Here is a 23,124-nt window from a genome sequence, read left to right as displayed (position 1 = left end):
AATTACTACGTGTATTTCAGAAATTAGTATATAAATATTACTACTAGCATCAACTTCATAACCAAACAAGCTTATATGTATATTATGAGGCAAATTTATAGTTCTCAGAAATATACTTCCCTATTGCCACTAGGTATGTAGCCACCATGGAAGGTAGTAACATAGGGAACAGCAGTTAATGTAATGGCTGTGTCTCTGGACTCCCACGTAGTCGACTGCGGTTCAAGTCCCGGACCCGGTGGCTTAAACTCACGCCAGGCGTGTGTGCCACACGTGTGTGCCCAAGATCCCGAGAGGAGAATGGAGAAGAAGGGATTATGGCGTGGCCATCTCCCCTGGGGGGGTGATTTCTCACTTTCTGTCTCTCTGTCTCTCTCTGTCTGGCAAGCGCACGTACCCTGTAGCAAAAACCTCTCAAAAAAAAAAAAAAAAGAAGGTAGTAACATAAATGAAATTGGCTAATATCTTCAAATATTTTTACTTAAACATACCTTAACTATTTCATCAATGAAACAAATGTGAGAAACAGGATCTCTCTTCTTGGCTAATACTTTTTGTAGATGTTGTACCTAAAAAGAGTAATGAAGATGTATTTAATTAGCTATTTTCAAAGGAAACAAATAAAAAGCTTAGGCATTAAAAAGCAAGGGTAGAGGGACCAGCAGTCAGCGTAATGGCTATGTCGCTGGACTCCCACATAGTCGACCGCGGTTTACGTCCCAGACCCGGTGGCTTAAAACTCACGCCAGGTGCGTGTGTGTGTGTGTGCCAAAGATCCCGAGAGGAGAATGGAGGAGAAGGGATTGCGGCCATTCCCCCTGGGGGCTGATTTCTCGCTTTCTGTCTCTCTGTCTCTGTCTGGCGAGCGCATGTGCCCTATAGCAAAAACCCCTCTCAAAAAAACAAAACAAAACAAACAAACAAAAAAAAACCCCAAAAAACCAAGGGTAGAGGCCACCTAGTATCATGGTGATTAAGGTGGAGGGATTCCAGATGGCTCACCGCGTGGTTCAAGTCCCAGACCAGGTGGCTGGAAAAACACACCAGGCGTGTGAACATTTGTGCCCAAAATTCCAAAAGGAGAAATGGAGGAGAAAGGATTATGGCTTGATCATTCCCCAAGGGAAGTGCTTTCTCACTAACCCCCTCCCCCGACCCAGTAGCACATGCACCCTCCAGTAAAAAGAAAAAATAAAAGCAAAGGTAGGGTAATGACATTAATGCTAGAGCCTTTACATACATTATAATCAGCTAACAAAGTATTTGCAAAGTTCAGAAATTTTAAAAGACCTTCCCAAGTCACACGACTTTGAATAGCCGGGAGTTAATACATAACTAATGTTCTTTTCACTTCCTAAAATTTTTACCTGTATACAAACAGCACAAATATGATCCATAAGTTTCTCCATATTGGTCCAGAGGGAAGCACGAAAAGCTGCAGTATTTCCTGGGGTTGGCATAGTAGATCGTCCAGGACCCCCTGGATATGAATGAACAAGAAATATGAAAAATAAAAATTTTGAAATACAACAAAATGTATGTTATTATGAAAGCTGCAAAAGCTGAACAGTGAGAAGTTCTTTAAGAAATAATTTCTTATAAGTGATATAAAAGAAAATCTGAACTTTTTGTTTACCAAAGGGAAACAACACACATGCATGCATACACACACACACACACACACACACACACACTACCATATACAAAGAAAAGTAACAAAATGGACATTATAAAAATGCCTTCCTAAAATGGAGGTGGAGTTGAGAGAGAACAGAACAAGGTGAAAAGTACAGTGATAGAGGTGAATCTTTGTGACCCAAACAAATATTCCAAAATATTTTGTATGTATAAAAGGTTTTACATATTCCAAAAATAAAGGTAAATTTAAATAGAATGAAGTATGAACTCATGATGTGCTGATTAAATGAGGGGTATCTGACATGGCCAACTGTGTAAAAAGAAAGAAAAAACAGGGGGGACCAGCAGTTGGCGTAATGGCTATGTCACTGGACTCCCATGTATTCGACTGTGATTCGAGTCCCAGACCTGGTGGCATAAACTCACACCAGGCGCATGTGCGTGTGTGCCCAAGATCCTGAGAGGAGATTGGAGGAGAAGGGATTGTGGCGTGGCCATCTCCCCTGGAGGGTGATTTCTCGCTTTCTGTCTCTCTCTCTCTTTCTGGCGAGTTCACACACCCTATAGTAAAAACCTCTCAAACAAAACAAAACAAAACAAAACAAAACAAACTCAAAACCCTAGAATAGAATATAAATCCAGAAAGAAATGAAATTACATATCAAATGGATAATACAATCACATGAGAGAATATAATTCATTGAAAGAATTTTTAATCATGGAACCTAGACTTTAGTGAGAATTTTTTTTTTTTTTTGAGAGATTTTCACTGTAGGGCGCGTGCGCTCGCCAGACAGACAGAGACATAGAGACAGAAAGCGAGAAATCACCCCCCAGGGGGGATGGTCACGCCGCAATCCCTTCTCCTCCATTCTCCTCTCGGGATCTTGGGCACGCACGCACACGCGCCCGGCGTGAGTTTTAAGCCACCGGGTCCGGGACACGAACCGCGGTCGACTACGTGGGAGTCCAGAGACATAGCCATTACGCTAACTGCTGGTTCCCGAAAAATAAAAATTTTGAAATACAACAAAATGTATGTTATTATGAAAGCTGCAAAAGCTGAACAGTGAGAAGTTCTTTAAGAAATAATTTCTTATAAGTGATATAAAAGAAAATCTGAACTTTTTGTTTACCAAAGGGAAACAACACACATGCATGCATACACACACACACACACACACTACCATATACAAAGAAAAGTAACAAAATGGACATTATAAAAATGCCTTCCTAAAATGGAGGTGGAGTTGAGAGAGAACAGAACAAGGTGAAAAGTACAGTGATAGAGGTGAATCTTTGTGACCCAAACAAATATTCCAAAATATTTTGTATGTATAAAAGGTTTTACATATTCCAAAAATAAAGGTAAATTTAAATAGAATGAAGTATGAACTCATGATGTGCTGATTAAATGAGGGGTATCTGACATGGCCAACTGTGTAAAAAGAAAGAAAAAACAGGGGGGACCAGCAGTTGGCGTAATGGCTATGTCACTGGACTCCCATGTATTCGACTGTGATTCGAGTCCCAGACCTGGTGGCATAAACTCCCCCCACCGCATGTGCGTGTGTGCCCAAGATCCTGAGAGGAGATTGGAGGAGAAGGGATTGTGGCGTGGCCATCTCCCCTGGAGGGTGATTTCTCGCTTTCTGTCTCTCTCTCTCTTTCTGGCGAGTTCACACACCCTATAGTAAAAACCTCTCAAACAAAACAAAACAAAACAAAACAAACTCAAAACCCTAGAATAGAATATAAATCCAGAAAGAAATGAAATTACATATCAAATGGATAATACAATCACATGAGAGAATATAATTCATTGAAAGAATTTTTAATCATGGAACCTAGACTTTAGTGAGAATTTTTTTTTTTTTTTGAGAGATTTTCACTGTAGGGCGCGTGCGCTCGCCAGACAGACAGAGACATAGAGACAGAAAGCGAGAAATCACCCCCCAGGGGGGATGGTCACGCCGCAATCCCTTCTCCTCCATTCTCCTCTCGGGATCTTGGGCATGCACGCACTCGCGCCCGGCGTGAGTTTTAAGCCACCGGGTCTGGGACACGAACCGCAGTCGACTACGTGGGAGTCCAGCGACATAGCCATTACGCTAACTGCTGGTTCCCAGTGAGAAATATTTTTTAAAGGCAAAAAGAATTATAAGGCAGCACTGAACTTTAAGAGATTTGTTGCTGGATATGGTACTTATGTAATAAACCTAAAACTAGTTTAGGTATATTTTAGAATAGAGTCAATGAGAATTCTCACTATAAACAATAAAGACACAAATATACAATGAGCCCTTCTATTGAAAGGGCAAAGAAACAATGACTTCTCAATAGCACTAAGCATTTCTTATATCCAAATTTTGATTTCTTTTTTTTTTGGAGAGATTTTCGCTATAGGGCGCATGCGCTCGCCAGACAGACAGAGAGAGACATAGAGACAGAAAGTGAGAAATCACCCCCCAGGGGGGATGGTCACGCCGCAATCCCTTCTCCTCCATTCTCCTCTCGGGATCTTGGGCACGCATGCACACGTGCCTGGCATGAGTTTTAAGTCACCGGGTCCGGGACGCGAACCGCGGTCAACTACGTGGGAGTCCAGCGACATAGCCATTATGCTAACTGCTGGTTCCCCAAATTTTGATTTCTAAGCACCATTCTCTAATTTTAAAAAAGGCCTGAGCCAGCCCATGGAGAGGTGTTTAAGGCAGTTGGACCCCACAGAAACAACTTCATGATTTGAGTCCCAGACCCTGTGGCTTAAGAAACGCACTAGGCACATGTGCATGCATGCCCAAAATCTCAAATGGAGGGACAGATGAGGCAAAGGGATAGTGGCATGACCATGCCCTTATGGAACAGGGGTGTGGGGGGGTGCTTTCTCATTCCCTCCCGCCACCCCCATAGCTTTCCAGTAAGTGCACACACACACTGACAAATTAAAACAAAACACTGTGACTCTTTAGAAAAATAAGTGAAACAACACATATATACATGCACACACACATTGTCGCAGTGTCTCTGAAGCAGAGAAAATACAAAATGAATGTGGTAAATATTATAGTAGAACTTCACTGGAGGAGCTTCCACAATAAAAATATTTAGGAACTTGGCAATCCAAAATAATACTGATGATAATGGATTATATGACAAAAAATTTTAGAAATAATCAATGGCAAGCCATGATAAGTCATTCTGGATGCTGCTGTTTGGTAGGCTAGGGTCACCTAACAGCCTGGGTTTGATTCCTGGCGCCCCCTAAAAAGCTAGGCAGGCATGATGACTGTGCCTGTGGACTCAGCTACTTAAGCAGCTGAAGCAGGAGTAACACACACACACACACACACACACACACACACACACCATTAAAAAAGATAGTAACAATAATTCATGGTTTCATAGTGAAACTCCAGCATTTAGAAAGGATAGCAATTGCTCTTTACAAAAGCGTGTCAGTTAAGAAATGAAAAAAAAAAAATGACAGACCTGGGGGGAAGTTACCATTTTTCAACTACCAGTGAATAGAGGGAAAGATTAATAATGGATATCAAAACATTTGGTAAAATTTTATGAGAAACAAGATATTCTCATGGCTTCAAAGACTGCACCATAAATTACAAAGAAAAGAGAGCCCAGCTGAGGTGGTGCAGGCACTGGGGACTCTGCTGCATGATGGTGGAGATCACAGGTAAGGATTTCAGGTTCCTACCCCAGGTCTCTCTCAACATACAGGATGCACCAAAAAGGGTGCCTATTATTCTGCCTAGCTGAGGACTGTGATGTAAGGATCCTGTCAAGGGTGCATGTTTCTCCCTCTGCCTCTGCCTCTATTTCTCTTTCTCTCAATAAGAAAATCAAACAGTTTTTAAAAAAGAGGGAGAGTACTTTTACAAGGGCTCTGGAACACTACTTTGACAAAGTGATCTTATTAAGCATTACTAATAGTGAGTAATAATTTAATTTAGTAAATAATTCAGTTGTTTCCTGATATGATGTAACAGGAAATACATGACCTCACCTTAGTACTAGTATGTTTACCTTGAATCTAATCATGAAGCAACAATCAGACAAATTCAGATAATAGGTCTCTCCAAATGCCATAAAAAAAAAAAAAAGGGACTGTTTTTCATTAAAGGAAGGCAGAGAAACAAGATAACCAATGGAAACGTATGATCACTAATTGGTTCCAGTCAGGGGAAAAATGGTTAAAGAATATTTTGGAGAACTGAAAATGTTTGGATACGAATTATATTAAAAAATATTAACCTATCAATGTTATATCTGTAAACGTTTGTCTGCTTCCTTCATACTGTTTTTCTTCAGTACTTTCTTCACATAACATTTGTGTTTTATTGTTAAATGTTTCAGGCATACTAAAAAGCATATACAATAACGTTATGCATACTGGCCACCAAGCTTAAGAAACACAACATCAAATAAAGTGCTGTTCTCCCATCTCCCTTCCTGCTACCACTTCCCCTGATCTCCCAAAGAGCTAATGGCATCTTGAATTTGGTGATTAGCATTCCAAAACATCTATTTACATGTACATTACTTATGTGCATGTGCAAAACAATACACATTATAGTAGGGTCTGACAGGTTCTGGGACTTTAAATATGGTAACCTACAGTATCTTTGGGAGCTTACTTTTCCATATACTGTTTTCAAGAATGGGTTACATTGGTAAATTTACTAATTTAAATGCTATGCAGTAATCTACTTAATAGTTTATTCATTTCTTGGGACCAGCAGTTAGCGGTATGGCTATGTCGCTAGACTCCCATGTAGTCTACCGTGGTTCCGAGTCCTGGACCTGGTGGCTTAAACTCATGCCAGGTGTGTGTGTGTGTGTGTGTGTGTGTGTGTGTGTGTGCCCAAGATCCTGAGAAGAGAATGGAGGAGAAGGGATTGCAGTTTGGCCAACCCCCCGGAGCGTGATTTCTCGCTTTCTGTCTCTATGTCTTTCTCTGTCTTTCTGGCAAGCACACGTGCCCTATAGTGAAAATCTCTCCAAAAAGAAAAAGAAAAAAAAAATAGTTTATTCATTTCTCTGTCAAAGGAAAGGTGGTTTTCACTTTTTTTTGCTATCATAAACAATAGTGAATTCAAAATTCTTATGGACATGTGCCAGTTTCCCTAGGTATATTGTTATAAGAGAAATTACGGGTATGTTTTTATTCATTTTTGGTTTTAGGTTTTGACCACAGGGCGCCTGAGCTCACTGGAGAGAGAGAGAAAAAAATCAACCCCCAGGAGAATGGCCATGCTGCAATCCCTTCTCCATTCTCCACTTGGGATCTTGGCACATGCACCCAGAGGATTTTCAAGTTGTTGGGTCTGACACTCCAACAATGGTCAGCCATGTGAAGATCTATTGCATTAACCACCATGGTACCTGTTGGTCCCAGGTATATGCATTTTTAATCTTAGAGAGTCAATTGATAAAAATTGAGTAAAATGATTTCTGCTTTCATCTGTCTTTGATTTTGCTAATCTGGTGTTTACTTCATATTTCCCTGATAACTATTTTATTTCCTAGAAAGAAATGGAACATCTTTTCACATATTTATTGGTTGTGTTCTGCATACAGTTTATCTCTTTATTCAGTTGAGTTTATTTTATCTTTTTCTTATTGAATTATAAGCTTTAAAAATATATCCAAGGTAATATTTTTCTTGTAAAATTGTATATTTCATCTATATTTAAAATTTTGAAAATCTCAAATTTATAGAAAAAAAATTTTTTGAGAGGTTTTTGCTATAGGGTGGGTGCACTCGCCAGAAAGACAGAGAGAGACAGAGAGACAGAAAGCGAGAAATCACCACCTGGGGGGATGGCCATGCCACAATCTCTTCTCCATTCTCCTCTCTGGATCTTGGGCAAGTGTGCACATGCACCTGGCCTGAGTTTAAGCCACTGAGTCTGGGACTCAAACTGCAGTCGACTACATGGGAGTCCAGCAACATAGCCATTAGGCCAAGTGCTGGTCCCTATGGAAAAATTTTAAGTATTATTAAAAACTGTTTTCCCCTGACCTACCTATAAATTAGTTACTGACAAGATGCCCCATCACTCTTAATACTTTAATGTGTATTTTCAATAAGGACATTCTCTGACACAATCTCAGTATCACCAAAAAGATCAGGAAGGTAACATTAATACTGCCTATGAAACATTAAAAAACACAAAAATAATAGTGATTGTTCTTTCAAAAAAAAAAAAAAGAACTGCTTCTTAAGGTTCTACATTAAATCACAGTATGCACTCCTCAACAGATGATAATAAGGTAGCTTTAAAACTCTTTATTCTTTCAAAAAAAGAGGCATACATTAGGATTGACAGCATGTGAATAATTGCTTTCATTTTTTTTCTCCCCTATCCTTGACAACACAAGAAGAAATGAGATTAAACTGCTCCTGGAAATTTAAACATTAGATCAAACTTTTTGAGAATAATTGCTGGGAAAAACTGAGAGTAAGATCTCCTTTGGCAATTTCTTTTCAAAGATCTCCTTATGGAATAGTCTTAATACAGACCTAGTCAGAGACTAGGACTAACCTTTAAAAAAAAATCTCTTTAAGATCTAAGATTATTTTCTCTCTTTTTATCTAGTGCAACTTACTTATGAGTTAATATGTTCAGGTTATTTAAGGTCACATTTATATGGCAAATATTTTAAAAAATGGCTGTAAAATTTTTTTTTCCATATTAGCCATGTATCAGGAACTGTTATTCATTCTACATGGATTATTTCATTTATCCTTTAAGACAATCTTGTGGTGATAAGAGTATCTTTAATAGAAAAATTAGAAGAGAAAAACTGGAGACAGGTATGAATTAACACTTTGGACAATTTTTCTGTGGACTGTAGAATAAAATAGAACAGAAGGAAGAAATGGAATCAAGTTAGATTTGTTTGATAGTTTTTAGGCAGAAGGAGAAACAATAGCATACTTGTGTCTGAAGGGAAAGAAGGAAGAATTTACAATCTGGCAGAGTGAAGGGTATAGTGATGAGATCTGCTGCCAAAGTAGGGTGTTTGGCCTCCTAAGAGAAAACACAGTTATCAGTACTAACCGGAGACAAGAAAAAACATGAGGGGAGAAATGAGCGATGGGCTTACAGCACGTTAAGTGAGAAGGCACACAATGTGTGGTCTTTTCTGTCTTCTACGGAGAAGTGTGTTATAAATGTGAGTATCATCATCAGGTATGTCATGACGCAGACTGATAATGTAGGGCGTACTCCTCTCTGCCCTCCAATTACCCTCCTAAGCAGTATTCGTTAGACTTGGCTACTGCTATGCTCCTAACGGTTTTACTGGTTTCAATCTCCACTGTTAGCCATTATTGTTCCTGAGTACTGTAGTTATCATAAAGATTGACCATAAGAATCAGAACTGACCTTAAGTAACACTGAAATAAGTAATTCATGAGTAAGTTGAATGAGATAAAAAGAAATAAAAAAAAAATTGCCACAGTCCAGAAAGCTATGGTTGAATGTGCATTCCCTAAAAAAAAAAAAAAATTTGTCTAATGAAGAAGTACATGTGAGGATAATGATTTTAGGGGGAATAATGTTCCTTTCCTTTTTTTCCCCCCTGCATCTGTTTCCTCTCAACTAAATGATGATGCCACCATTTATAGATCTTTATCTAGAAGTTATGAATATACCAATTGGCCAGTTCAACTCACTGATTAGACAAAAAAGTTATAAATAAATTCTGAAACATAATTTCTTCTCTCATTTTCTGTCTACTAAAAAAAAAAATGAGTCATTTGATTGCTTCGAAACATGAGTGTTTTACATACTATTCAAAGGACTTCTCAGTTATAAATAAACAAAGAAGCTAAACATAAACCAGATCCATACCTCTCACAGCTGACTGGGAAGGCTGAGTCAAAACTTTGATGTCTAATGCACTGTTTATATTTTCTTCTAAAGTAGCACAATATCCATCCACGACACTGGTAATAGTATCCTTCAAAGTTCCAAGATTATGGAAAACCTGAAGAGCTGTTCCAACCTGAGTTGGATTCTTAAAAAAAAAAAAAAAAAAAAAAAAGTAAGGAGGGGTAGAAACAGATATAAATAGGAAATCAAACAAAATCAATATAAACCTACAACTCTATGTGGTATATGAGCAGTTACTACAATATTTTTAAACTATCAAAAACAAAGACAATTTGGAACAAATATTATTTTTAGTCATTTATTTTATAAAAGCCAAAGTTAAATACTATGTATATTATTCCCTTCTTTCTCTTTTTCTCCTTTAAAGAGTAATAACAAGTTTAGAATCCTGTCAAATAATGTTAGTGCTTACTTAAAAGTTAGATAATAGAAGTGGGCAAAATTTATAAACTCCAAGTGTCACAAGGGCAGTAAAGATGGGAGCATTTTTACAAAAGAGAAGACAAAAATTTCACATGTGTGATGTGAGGGCAAAAAAGATTATTCAGAAAATATCTTGATTTTTTTAGTTAGGTATTTCTAAAAAGAGAATGTGATTTGGATGAATTACTTATAATTATTTAAGGGTGTATTATTTTACATCTGAAAATGGTAATAAATCCTAAAGTGGTGTAGAATTCTCAAGTGGACTATTATAAATATCCTTGTTTTCCTTATAATTATATCCCTAACGCCTAAATGTATACTAGTAAAAATAAACTGCATTTTGATGTAACACAAAAAATTTTAGAGCTTACTTAAAAATTACCACCAATCCCTATAAAGAGAGCAAACTAACCAAATTACTACATTTGCTTAGAAAAGAAATAAATTAATTTTGCCGCATTGACTGAGGGCTCAGCCATGCATACTGATACTACTCATTATATTTCATTCATCCATCCATTCATTTTTTTTTTTTTTTGATAACTTTTTGCGTGTGCACGTGTGCACTCACCAGAAAGACAGAGAGACAGAAAGCGAGAAATCACCCTCCAGGGGTGATGGCCACACTGCAATCCTCCATTCTCCTCTCGGGATCCTGGGCATACACGCACAGGCACCCGACATGAGTTTAAGCCACCGGGTCCGGGACTAGAACCGTGATCGGCTACATGGGAGTTCAGCGATATAACAATTACGCTAATTGCTGGTCTCTCCATCCATTCATTCTAACTACGAATATTTATACTGTACGCATTACGTTTCTGTCATAATTCTGAGTGCTGGAAGTACAGTAGAAAAGAAAAGCAAGGTAGCCCCTGCCTTCATAGAGCTTATATTTACTGACGAATATACAATATATAAACAAAATAGAACTGGGTCATGATGGGTCTATAAAAAAGTGAATCATGGAATGAGAATTTTAAAATCATGGGGATTAATAGAGAAGGAGGAGTCAGAGAATGTATCTTTGAGGTGGGATTTAAACAGATATCTGAATATACTGAGACAGCATCTAAGAAAGATATGTGGAAATGCAGGTCTGAGCAACAGTCTCAGAAAAGGGGCTGGGAACCAGCAGTTAGCGTAATGGCTATGTCGCTGGACTCCCACGTAGTCGACTTCGGTTCGCGTCCCCGACCCAGTGGCTTAAAACTCACGCCGGGCACATGTGCGTGCGTGCGTGCCCAAGATCCCGAGAGGAGAATGGAGAAGAAGGGATTGCGGCGTGACCATCCCCCCTGGGGGGTGATTTCTCGCTTTCTCTCTCTATGTCTCTCTCTGTCTGGCAAGCGCACGCACCCTACAGCGAAAAAAAATCTCTCCAAAAAAAAAAAGAAAAGGGGCTGAGGCAGAACGTGCTTGGAATGCTGGTAAAACAGCAAGATCAGGACAGTTTTTGGAACGGAGTGAAGCAGGGAGAGATAAGAGATGAGGCAGGTAGTATAAATAGTGTCAATGAGTAGATTAAGCCCAGGGTGAGATAAATAGGTGTCTGAGTTGTCACTAAGTGAATGATTAATTAATTATCAAGCTAAAAAAAATATTTCCATGCCCAAATAGCTGGAATTCCTTTCATTTATGATTCAGTGTCTGTTATTGGGGATACATAGTTAAAAAGTTAAATTACTTAATTAAATCGTTTTCTAGACCAAGTTTATAAATAAGACAAAAGGTTATTTCCAAAATTTATTGGTGTTATTTTAAAGTAATACTATATGCTGCAGACACACACACTCATATGTAAGCACACACAGAGGCAAAACAGAATCAACCTAAAAGCATGATAGGAGACATGAGTAGTTAATAATATCCATTTGAGTTTAAAAAAAAAAAAATTCCATGCACATATGCTCACCAGAAAGCCAGAGAGAGAAAAAATGGAGAAAGAGAGGGAGAGAGGGAGAGAAAGAGAGAGAGAACCACAATAGGGTGTGATCATGCCACAATGTCTTCATTTCTCCACTCTGTTGGGATTTGGGGCACATATTCCTGGTGTGTTTTTCAAGCTGCCAGAGCCAAGACTTGAACTAAAGTAGGCCATGTGCGATTCAGCTGCTTTAACCATTAGGCAACAAGGCAAGCCTGTGATCACTTTCTCAAACAATACCAATTATTAACATATTATTAATGTATATAACTTAATATGTCATTTGCTAGTAGGGGAACTACTATTACTTAAAATTCTTTTTTTTTTTTTTTAATTGAGAGAGATTTTCACTGTAGGGCGCGTGCGCTCGCCAGACAGACAGAGACAGACATAGAGACAGAAAGCGAGAAATCACCCCCCAGGGGGGATGGTCACGCCGCAATCCCTTCTCCTCCATTCTCCTCTCGGGATCTTGGGCACGCACACACACGCGCCCGGCGTGAGTTTTAAGCCACCGGGTACGGGACACGAACCACAGTCGACTACGTGGGAGTCCAGCGACATAGCCATTACGCTAACTGCTGGTTCCCTTACTTAAAATTCTTAAGGTAACATAACACACAGGAGTGTACAAATCATGTAAACCCAGCTTTATGAATTATCGTGAAGTAAATACACCTAGATAACTACCACCAAGATTATGAAGCCAGTATTTTTACCAGTATTTCTGAATCTTGTATGGATCCCCAAACTGAACCCTTCTAACTATCACTATCATAACTTCTAATACCACCGGTTATTTTTGCCTGTCTTTGAATTTTATATAAATGAAATAACGCAGTAAGTATTATTATGTCTGGCTCTTTTTCAACATCTTATTCATGAAATTCATCCATGTTGTTGCATGCAGCCAAGATTGATATATTTTTATTGCTAAGTAATATTTCATTTACCTTGGTTTATCCATCTTCCTATTGATAAACATTTGAGATACCCACTTTTAGGGATTTTAAGTAATGCTGCCATGAACAATCTAGTACAGGGCTTTTAGTTAACATATATGATTCCCGTTAAGTAAGAGTAGAATTGCTAAATCACAGGTATTTGTATGCTTAGTGTCTGTAGATACTGCCAGTTCTTAAGTTTACACCTTTACTAGCAATACAAGAGAACAGTGGGCACACTATAAACTTGCCCAAATTAAAATGATCAGCCCCTTTAATTTTAGCTATTTTCTTGAGTGAGTCCTATGGTCGTAGTTTACATTTCCATGATGACTACAGAATAACTTCCATTGAATTCCTTACATGTTAATTATTATTCATGAATCTTCTTTTGTCAAGTGCATATTCATCTTTTTTTAAAATATAAAACAAAAATTACAAATTTTTTCCCAACAGATCTTTACATTCTTTAGTCTGTCAAATGTTTCTTCCTTTTGCCCTTCCCAGTTACCCTCTACCACACACTCTCTACCACTTAACTCTCCTCTCTTACTGTCTCTGGTATCTAAACTTATCCTCTCTACTATCATAGCTTTGGATCTTTCCATTTTGGCTATAGACTGTAGACATTCAATACATATTGAGCAGGAATATACAGTGTGTGTCTTTCAAAATCTGGCTTACTCTGATTAACATCGAGTCTTCTATATTTATCCACATTGAATCAAATGACAGGGTCTCATTTGTTTCTTATGGTTGAGAAATATCCTATAGTATGTATATTTTACAGTTTTATAAACCAGTCATCAGTTCTGAGACAGTTAAGCTGATTCCATGTCTTAGCAATTGTGGATATTGCTGCAATAAATATGGACATGCAAGTGTGTTTCTGACTCTTTTTCGATCCTTTGGGTAAATATCAAGGAAAAGGATTACTCAGTCATACTATAGATCTATTTGTAGGTTTTTGAAGAATCTCCATTTTCTTTTCCATAAGGGTTGTACTAATTTACATTCCCATCAGCAGTCTAAGACGAATTCCCTTTTCACCACAGTGTTGGTATTTGTCTTTTTTTTTTTTGGAATCTAGCCATTCTAACTGGGGTTAAATGGTATCTCACTGTGATTTTAATTTGCATTCGGCTATGGAAGAGACTCTGAACATGTTTTCATATGCTTTTTGGCCATTTGTATGTCTTCCTCATTGTTAAATTGTTTTATTCATTTCTTCATAGGTGAGCTGCTTGAGTTCCCTATATATTCTGGTTATCAATCCCTTATCTGAGGCATGATTTGCAAATATTTTCTCACATTCTATGTGTTGTCTCTTCGCTCAAATTGTTGTTTCCTTTGCTGTGCAGAAATTTTTTAGCTTGATAAAATCTCACTTGTCTACTTTTGGGATTACAGCCTGTGATTTAGGTCTTACTTAAGAAATCTTTGATTACTCCAAAGTTTTCAAGAGTTTCCCCTAAGTTTTCTACCAGTAGTTTTATAGTTTGAGGCTTTACATTTAAATCTTTGATCCATTTTGAGTTGATTCTTGCTAACAGTGAGAGATATGGATCCTGTTTCACTTTTCTGCAAGTGGATATCTAGTCCTTTAGCACCTTTGCTGAAAAAACTTTCTTTTCTCCACAGAGAGCACATTTGTTGAAAAAACTTTCTTTTCTCCACTTTGTACCCATTATCAAAGATCAGCTGGTTGTATGACTTGCCATTTATTTCTGGATTCTCTGCTTTGTTCCATTGGTCACTGTGTCTATTTTTTTTTTGGGGGGGGGAGTTTTTGCCATAGGGTGCATACACTCACCGGAAAGACAGAGAGAGACAGAAAGACAGAAAGCAAGAAATCACCCCCCAGGGGGGATGGCCATGCTGCAATCCCTTCTCCTCCATTCTCCTCTTGGGATCTTCGGCATGCATGCACATGCGCCTGGCATGAGTTTAAGCCACCAGGTCAGGGACTCGAACTGCGATCAACTACATGGGAGTCCAGCGACATAGCCATTACGCCAACTGCTGGTCTCTATTTTTTAAATTTTTAAAAGAATTATTTTATTTAACTTTTTTTTATTTATTTATTTTAATTTGACTGAGAGGGACAGATTGAGAGAGAGAGACAGAGAGAGAGAGAGACAGAGAGAGAGAGAGAGAGAGAAAGTGAGAAAGCAAGCCACCAGGTCCAGGACTTGAACCATGGTTGGCCATGTGGAAGCCCAGCACCCTTAACTACCACGTGACCTGCCGGCCCCTATTATAGCATCTTAAACAGTCCCCCAAAATGATACAAGGCAGATGAAATGCATCCAAAGAGTGCCATGATGACTTTGTCAGTAAGCTTTAGGAAGTAACCAAGTGGTTGAAGGCATTGACTTTTCTTTCTTTTTTTTTTTTTTTTACACTTATTTACTGTACATCTTTACAGCATATAAAATGAATCATGACTTATTTGTCTATGCAAAAGCATCCTGACTTTTCAGACAAACCAATATTTTGAAGTCAAGTGGTGAGATGCCTCCTACATTATTGTTTTTGGACAGTATTGCCTTGGTGATTCAGGATATTTTATTTTATTTTACTTTATTTATTTATTTTTTGAAGAGTTTTTTTTGCTATAGGCTGTGGGCGCTTGCCAGAAAGACAGAGAGAGACAGAAAGCGAGAAATCACCCCCCAGACAGGATGGCCATGCTACAATCCCTTCTCCTCCATTCTCCTCTCAGGATCTTGGGCAGGCACGCACATCTGCCCGGCATGAGTTGAAGCCACCAGGTCTGGGACTTGAACCGCTGTTGACTACATGAGAGTCCAGCGAGATAGCTATTATGCCAGCTACTGGTCCCAGGATATTTTATGACTCCAGACAAACTTTAGGATTGCTTTTTACTATTTCTATGAAGAAGGTCACTGGGAATTTGATGAGAATTGCCTTGAATATGTAAATTTATTTGGGTAGCATGGACATTTTAATTATACTGATTCTTCCAATCCAAGAACATGGGATATCTTTCCTTTTTTATTTTTGTTTTTTCCTGGTATCATCCTCAATTTCTTTTTTCAGTTTTTTAAAGCTTTCGTTGTAGAGGTCTTTTATCTCTGGTTAGGTTAATTTCTTTGATTATTATAGGTATTGCAAATATATTTTTTCCAGTCTTAAGGTTGATTAAGGAAGATAAATCCCTAAATTAATGTACTGGGTTGTTAGAAAAGTCATGACATATTTTTCCATGTTTTTCTATGCAAAAATTGACTTTTCTAACAACTCAATCTTTCATTTATGAATCTTATTCTCCCATCAGCATTTTGGTATCCAGTTTAAAAAATTTTACTAGCCCACATTCATGAAGATGTCTCTTATTCATGAAGTTATCCTCTAAAAATGCTATTGGTTTATTTTTAATAATTAGATTAAAAAAAAACTCAACCTGGAATTAATTTCTGTGTCAGTTAGAAATCAAGATTAGTGCTTTTCTATATGAATACCCAATTGATTCAAAACAATTTACTTAAAACAAAAAAAAAAAACAAAAAAACAACCTAGCAAATGACAACCACTCCCTCCTGACACCCATACACAAGAGCTACCTTTGTGGTAAATCAAGTTTTCACATATGTGTGCATGTTTCTTGAGTCCTCAATTATCCAGGCTTTTCGATTCCTCTATCTAACATATTATAGTTTTAAAATAAGTTTTGATAGTCCTCCACTTTTGACTTCCTTCAACTTGGTATAGGCTATTCTTGGTTCCTGATATTTCCATATACATTTCAGAAATGGCTTACTATTAGGTTGTCTGGAAAGTTATGATGTATTTGTCCACATTTTTCTATGGAAAAATGTGTCATGACTCTTCCAATGTCCCAAGCCCAATAATTTCCATTTAAAAAATACTTCTGGGATTTTGTATGGGATTGCATAAATAAAATTAGAAAAAAACTGATAGATTTATACATTTGAGCTCTCCAACCTTTTCATATCTCTCCTGACTTACTCAAGTCTTCTTAATATTTGTTGATAATGGTTTATACTTATGGAGGAAATCTTATGTCTTTAATTTGAATTATTTATATGCAGCTGATTTTTTAAAAGAATTATTTTATTTATTTATTTTAATTTGACCAGAGGGACAAGCAAGAGGGAGAGAGAAAGCAAGAAAGTAAGCCCCCAGGTCTGAGACTTGAACTACAGTTGGCCATGTGAGAGTCCAAAGAAGTGCTCTTAACCACCACACCACTTGCCAGCCCTGTTGATGTTTTTTGATATTATAAATAGTAATTTTTAAAAATCTTGTCTATTGCTAGCATAATAAGAACAATCCCTTCTCCTCCATTCTCCTCTTGGGATCTTGGGCATGCACACACACGCGCCCAGAGTGAGTTTAAGCCACCGGGTCCACGACTCAAACTGCAGTTGGCTACATGGGAGTCCAGCAACATAGCCATTACACTAACTGCTGGTCCCCATATACTAAATTTTAAACCAACAAGCTTTCAAAATTCTGTTATTATTTTTTATAGCTAATGTGTATACTTCTTTAGATTTTTTTTATATATACAATCATGTTACCTATGAATAATTTTTATTTCTTCCTTTCAATCCGCCTATATTTTATTGCTTTTTCTTATTACTTTGACTAGGATCTTTAATATGATGACTAAAAGTGGTGTCATTCCTAAACTCCAGTTGAAAGATTTTAGTATTGCACCAGAGAAATTTTTGGAAATATCTCTTATCAATAGATTAAGAAATTTTTACTCCTAGTTGGCTAAGAGTATTTTTAATAACAGATTGATGTTGAATTCTATTAAATCCTCTTTCTGTACCTAATGTAATGATAATTTTTTTTCCTCTTTACATGTTGAGTATGTCATATCCAAAATGCTTGAGATTACTACTGGTTCAAATTTCAATTTTCTTCAAATTTTGAAATATTGGATACATAAAATAAGATGTCTTAGGATGGGACTAAGTCTAAACACAAAATTCATTTATGTTTCTGATAATCTCTTATACACAAAGCCCAAATTTTATATACTATGTTCATAGTACAACATTTTTTATTTCACTCTATCACTTATGATGTCATATTGGTATCTCAAAAAGTTCAGGATTTCAAAGCATTTCAGATTTTCAGATTAGAGATGCTCAACTTGTACTGAAGAAATTACATTATTCTTCTGGATTAACGCCATTCTGGCCATAAAAAATGATCATTTTTAGATCTCTCTGGCTTATATATTTGCTAACACTTTCTATGTTTTGCACTGATTGTTAAGAAAGGTCATAATTTTCCTTCCTTATAATGTTTTTGTTTTGATATCAAGGTTATCCTTACAAAATAATAAGGCCAGTATGCTTCCTCTTTCTCCATTCTTTGATATGGTTGATATAATAGTGGTTTGTCAAGTAACAAGTTTTTGACTTTATCGACTCTATTATTAGCTTTTGTTATGCCTATTCAAGGTGCTGGAGTCAGACTTAGATGACTACAAATACTGCACTGTCTGACCTTTCGATATTTATGGTCTGAAGGGAGATAAAGACAAGTAAATCAGCAATTAGAATGTACTGTGAAAAATGAGAGAGAATGGAGGAGTTAATAAAAACACCCTGAATGGGTGATTACTCAGACTTGGGGAGGAATGGAAGAATGAGGAAAATTTCATTGAAAGACAACTCAGCTAAGACCTAAAGTGACCTGTTCAGAAGGTATGGAAGATTTAGAAAAGTATTTTAAAGTAAAACCTCCCCTGGGACCAGCAGGTGGTGTGGAGGTTAAGGTGCTGGATAACACATGGCTGACTCTGGACCTGGAGTCCTGGACCTAGTAGCTTGAAAATCATGCAGGAGTTGGGGAGCCGGAAGGTGGCATGCTGGTTAAGGGCACTGGGCACTGGACTCCCAGATGGCCCGACCACGGTTTAAGTCCAGGGCCTGGCGGATTGCTTTGTCACTTTCTCTCTCTCTTCTTCTCACTCTGTCCCTCTCTGATCAAATTTAAAAAAAAAAATTAAAACAAATAAATAAATAATTATTTAAGAAAGGAAGAAAAGAGAAGAGGAGAAAAGATCATGCAGGAGCGTGTATGCAGGTGCCCAAGACCCTGAGAATAGAGGAGAAGGGACTGAGGAGTGGCCATCTTCCTGGGGGGTGATTTCTCACTTTTTTCTCTGTCTCTGTGAGTGCAAGCACCCTATAGCAAAAACTATTAAAAAATTAATCACCCTAAATACAGTAACAGCACATACAAAACAAAAGCCTGTGAATACACAGAACACATTTTTGGTGGGACCTACATCCATTAACATGATGTCTGACAGATAAGAGATCTACACAAATGCCTGCTACAAGTCCAGGTGCCTACGCCTATATTAATGATTCTAAACTTTGGTATATCATAAGAATTACATGGAAGAACTTGTTAAATGAGCGGGGTCATGTGGATGCTTGGGACGATGGAAGGTTGATGGTTATACATGTTTGTTTATTTTGTGAGCTATTCAATGAGCTGCACTCTTATGCTTTTTTCCTACTGATTCCATTTTTAAACATTTATCTATGTCTTCCATGAGTGAGAGAAAAAGAGACAAGGACAGAAAAAGACAGATACATAAATACAGAAATGCATCTTCCCCAAAGAGGTCCTAAAGTGGTGGTCCACCACCTGGCTCTTGTTGATTACACTTGAAATTTCAAAATTCTGGGGCCATCAAATGGTATAGTGGTTATACCACTGGACTCCTACATGGCCAACCGTGGTTCAAGTCCCGAACCCAGTGGCTTCAAACTCACACCAGGTGTATGTGTGTGCATGCTCAAAATCCTGAGAAAAGACTGGAGAAATAATTGTGGCATGGCCATCCCCACTACAGGTTGATTTCTCACTTTCTGTCTCTCTGTCTTTGTCTCTCTGGTGAGCACACATGGCCTATAGCAAAAATCTCTCTAAAAAAAAAGGAAGTTTCAAAATTCTAAAATAAATAATAGAAAGGAATATATATATCAGAAAAGACCTCTGCTTAAATACCTAACACATCATTCAATTATGCTTTCTAGTTTAACTCAGGGCAAAGATATTAGTGTGACTAATATATGAATATTTAAATTATTAAATAAACATGAATCTTATGTAAGACAATATTGTCCCATGACAATGTAAGTAAAATTTATGTTTGTGTACAGTCAAAATTACATCATTGACTCTCAGAATCACATAGCGGCACAGCTCTAAAACTAGATCTGTGAGGCAATTGTACATGGGAAGTTTCCTGGTTCAAGTCAGAGAGTCTTCTGAGTACTCAAGGTGCATGTCTGCCTATGATTTGGGTCTGGCTGAAGGTTGGGGTGAAGCAAGGTACCAAGGCCCTGTCTCTCTCTTTCCCTCACTCATGGAATGAATATTCAAACAAGAAGACTGACTAGAAAAATATTGTCCAATATAAAATTTATATTCTGATTCTGAATCCTGTCATGGACTGAATGGTGGTAGCCCCCAAATTTATAAACTGAAGCCCTAACCTGCTACACACTGGTGTTTGGAAATGGAGCCTTTGGGAGGTAATTGGGTTGGATAAGGTCATTACAGGAAGCAGGCTGGTCTCATTAGATGACGGTTTTTATAAGAAGAGAAACCAGAGAACTTGTGCATGTGCTCTTGTGTGTTCTCATGTACGTCCTCCCCCTGCCCCTCTCTGCCAGGTGAGGACACACAGAGAAGGTAGCTGTCTGCAAGCAAGAAAAGGGCCATTTCAGAACTTGATTTGCACTTTTCAGCCCCACATCTGCGAGAAAATAGCTTCTTGTTATTTAAGCCACTGGCTTAATTTCATTATGGCATCCACCCTCTAGTCTCCAGAACTGCTCGAGAATACATATCTGTTGTATTAAACCACTCAGCTCATGTTCATTTTTAATGACCATCATAGGAAACTAATACATAGCTTAAGGACAATAGAAAATAAATCCCTATGTTTATAAACCAAGTGTCCACCAAATGACAAATGAAAAGAGAAAATATAAAATGTAGTTTATATACATAAAATGAAGGAGATTCTGACATTTACTACAACATGGATTTACAAACATGAAGGCCATATGATAAGTGAAATTAGCCAGTTACAAAAAGAACTAAAAAATAGTATATAATTCCACTCATATTGAGGTATCTAGAGTTATCAAATTCATAGAGACAGGAAGAAGAATGGAGGTTTCAGGGGTTGGGGGAAAAGAGGGGAATGGGGAATTGTTTAACAGGTATAGAGTTCCTAACAACAATGCACCAAAGTCCTGGTTTCTCCATATCCTTGTCAACATTTATTATTTTCTATTTTTGTGTGTGTGTTTTTTTTTTTTATAGCTGTCCTAACAGGTAGAGCTGATATCTCATTATGGTTTTGATTTGCATTTCCCTAATGATTAGGGATGTTGAACATCTTATAGGCTTGTATATCTTCTTTGGAAGAATATCTATTCATGTCTTTTGCCCATCTTTAAATTAGGTTATTTTACTATTAGTTATAGAAATTCTTTATATACAATAATTCCTCCCTTATCCATGGTTTCACTTTCTGCAGTTTCAGTTACACAAAGTACAGTACAAGATACTTTGAGAAATAGCCCATATTGGACCAGCAGTTAGTGTAATGGCTATGTTGCTGGACTGCCATGTAGTCGACCACGGTTCGAGTCCTGGGCTGGTGGCTTAAATTCATGTCGGGCGCGTGTGCATGTGTGCCCAAGATCCCGAGAGGAGAATAGAGGAAAAGGGATTGCGGTGTGGCCATTCCCCCCTGGGGGTGATTTCTCGCTTTCTGTCTCTCTGTCTCTCTCTGTCTTTCTGGCGAGCGCATAGCAAAAAAACCTCTCCAAATAAAAAGAAACAGCCCATATTCACAGAAACTTTATTATAGCATATTGTTATTGTTGTTCTATTTCATTATTAATTCTCTTACTACACCTAATTTATAAATTAAACTTTATCACAGGTATGCATATATAGACAAATACATAGTATTTATGGAGTCTGATACTATCCCTAATTTTAGGCATCCATTGGGGGTCTTGAACTATAGCCCTCCAAAAGAAGGGACTATTATATTCTGGATATTGTCCCTTTATCAGATAAACAGTTGGTAAATGTTTTCTCCTGGGTTACCTTTTCACCCTGTTTGTTGCTTCCTTCACACATTTAAGTATTCAAGTTCATCAGTTTCTGCTTTAGCTGCCATGCCTTCAGGCTATAACCAAGAAATCACTGCCAATTCCAATGTCACAAAACTTTACCCCTTTGTCTTTTTCTATCAGGTTTATAGTTTCAGGTCTTACGCTTAGGCTGTTAGTCCATTTTTAGTTGATTTTTGTATATGGTGCAAGGTAAGGGGCCAACATTGACTCATGTGTAAGGAATCTGCGCTTTAAAAATCAAGTATCTTAAATGTTTTATGTACACCAAAGATTGAGAAGCACTACTTACACCATCCCTGAAAACCAAAATAATAAACCCAATTTTCCTCAATAACACCACTTTGGACACTTATCTCCACAGTTTTAGATGTGGCTCTCTAAAGCCCAACAGTTCCTTGTACAGAATGCCAAGACATATAGACTCTTTATTCCAAGGACAAAACAAAAACAAAAACAAAACCAATTTACTACTAATAAAAAGTATACTCTTGGGAACCAGCAGTTGGCGTAATGGCTATGTCACTGGACTCCTACATAATCGACTGCGGTTCGCGTCCCGGACCCGGTGGCTTAAAACTCATGCCGGGTGCGTGTGCGCCCAAGATCCAGAGAGGAGAATAGAGGAGAAGGGATTGCGGTGTGACCATCCCCCCTGGGGGGTGATTTCTCGCTTTCTGTCTCTCTGTCTCTCTCCATCTGTTTGGCGAGTGCATGTGCCCTACAGCAAAAAAAAAACCTCTCCAAAAAAAAAAAAAGTATACTCTTGAAACAGTAAGCATTATTATAAACCAAGCATTAATTTAAGTGCCATATATACAGTTTTTAATCTTCCCCAACAAAATGGCTTCCTAACCAAAGATAGGAAAACAAGGCATAGAAAAGTTAATAGACAGTCTAAGACAAAACAGCAATTAAGGTATATCTGATTTGAAAGTTAATGCTATTTCCAAACGTTTATTTCTAAGTAACTATTCATATTAGTTCAATAGAAGTCATATCTTCTTTCATTAGTAAGATAAGTTTAAAGGGAAGTAAAGAGAATGACTAGTAAATAATATTTTTATTTTGCTAAATAAGAATAT

General features: G+C 37.6%; 1 protein-coding gene across 1 annotated transcript in view; it reads right to left on the bottom strand.

Moving 5' to 3' along the window:
* COG5 (component of oligomeric golgi complex 5) overlaps nt 1–23,124 on the bottom strand; it is a 262,688-nt gene that overhangs the window by 113,043 nt on the left and 126,521 nt on the right. The window contains 3 exon segments of the mRNA XM_006161165.3: nt 492–569; nt 1,368–1,480; nt 9,519–9,684. Of these exon segments, the coding sequence (XP_006161227.1) occupies nt 492–569; nt 1,368–1,480; nt 9,519–9,684 (357 nt within the window).

The sequence above is a fragment of the Tupaia chinensis genome, unplaced genomic scaffold (genome assembly GCF_000334495.1).
Source record: "Tupaia chinensis unplaced genomic scaffold, TupChi_1.0 Scaffold138322_1, whole genome shotgun sequence".
Lineage (NCBI taxonomy): Eukaryota > Metazoa > Chordata > Mammalia > Scandentia > Tupaiidae > Tupaia > Tupaia belangeri.
Note: the sequence above shows the minus strand (reverse complement) of the source record. Positions and strands in the feature narration are given on the sequence as shown.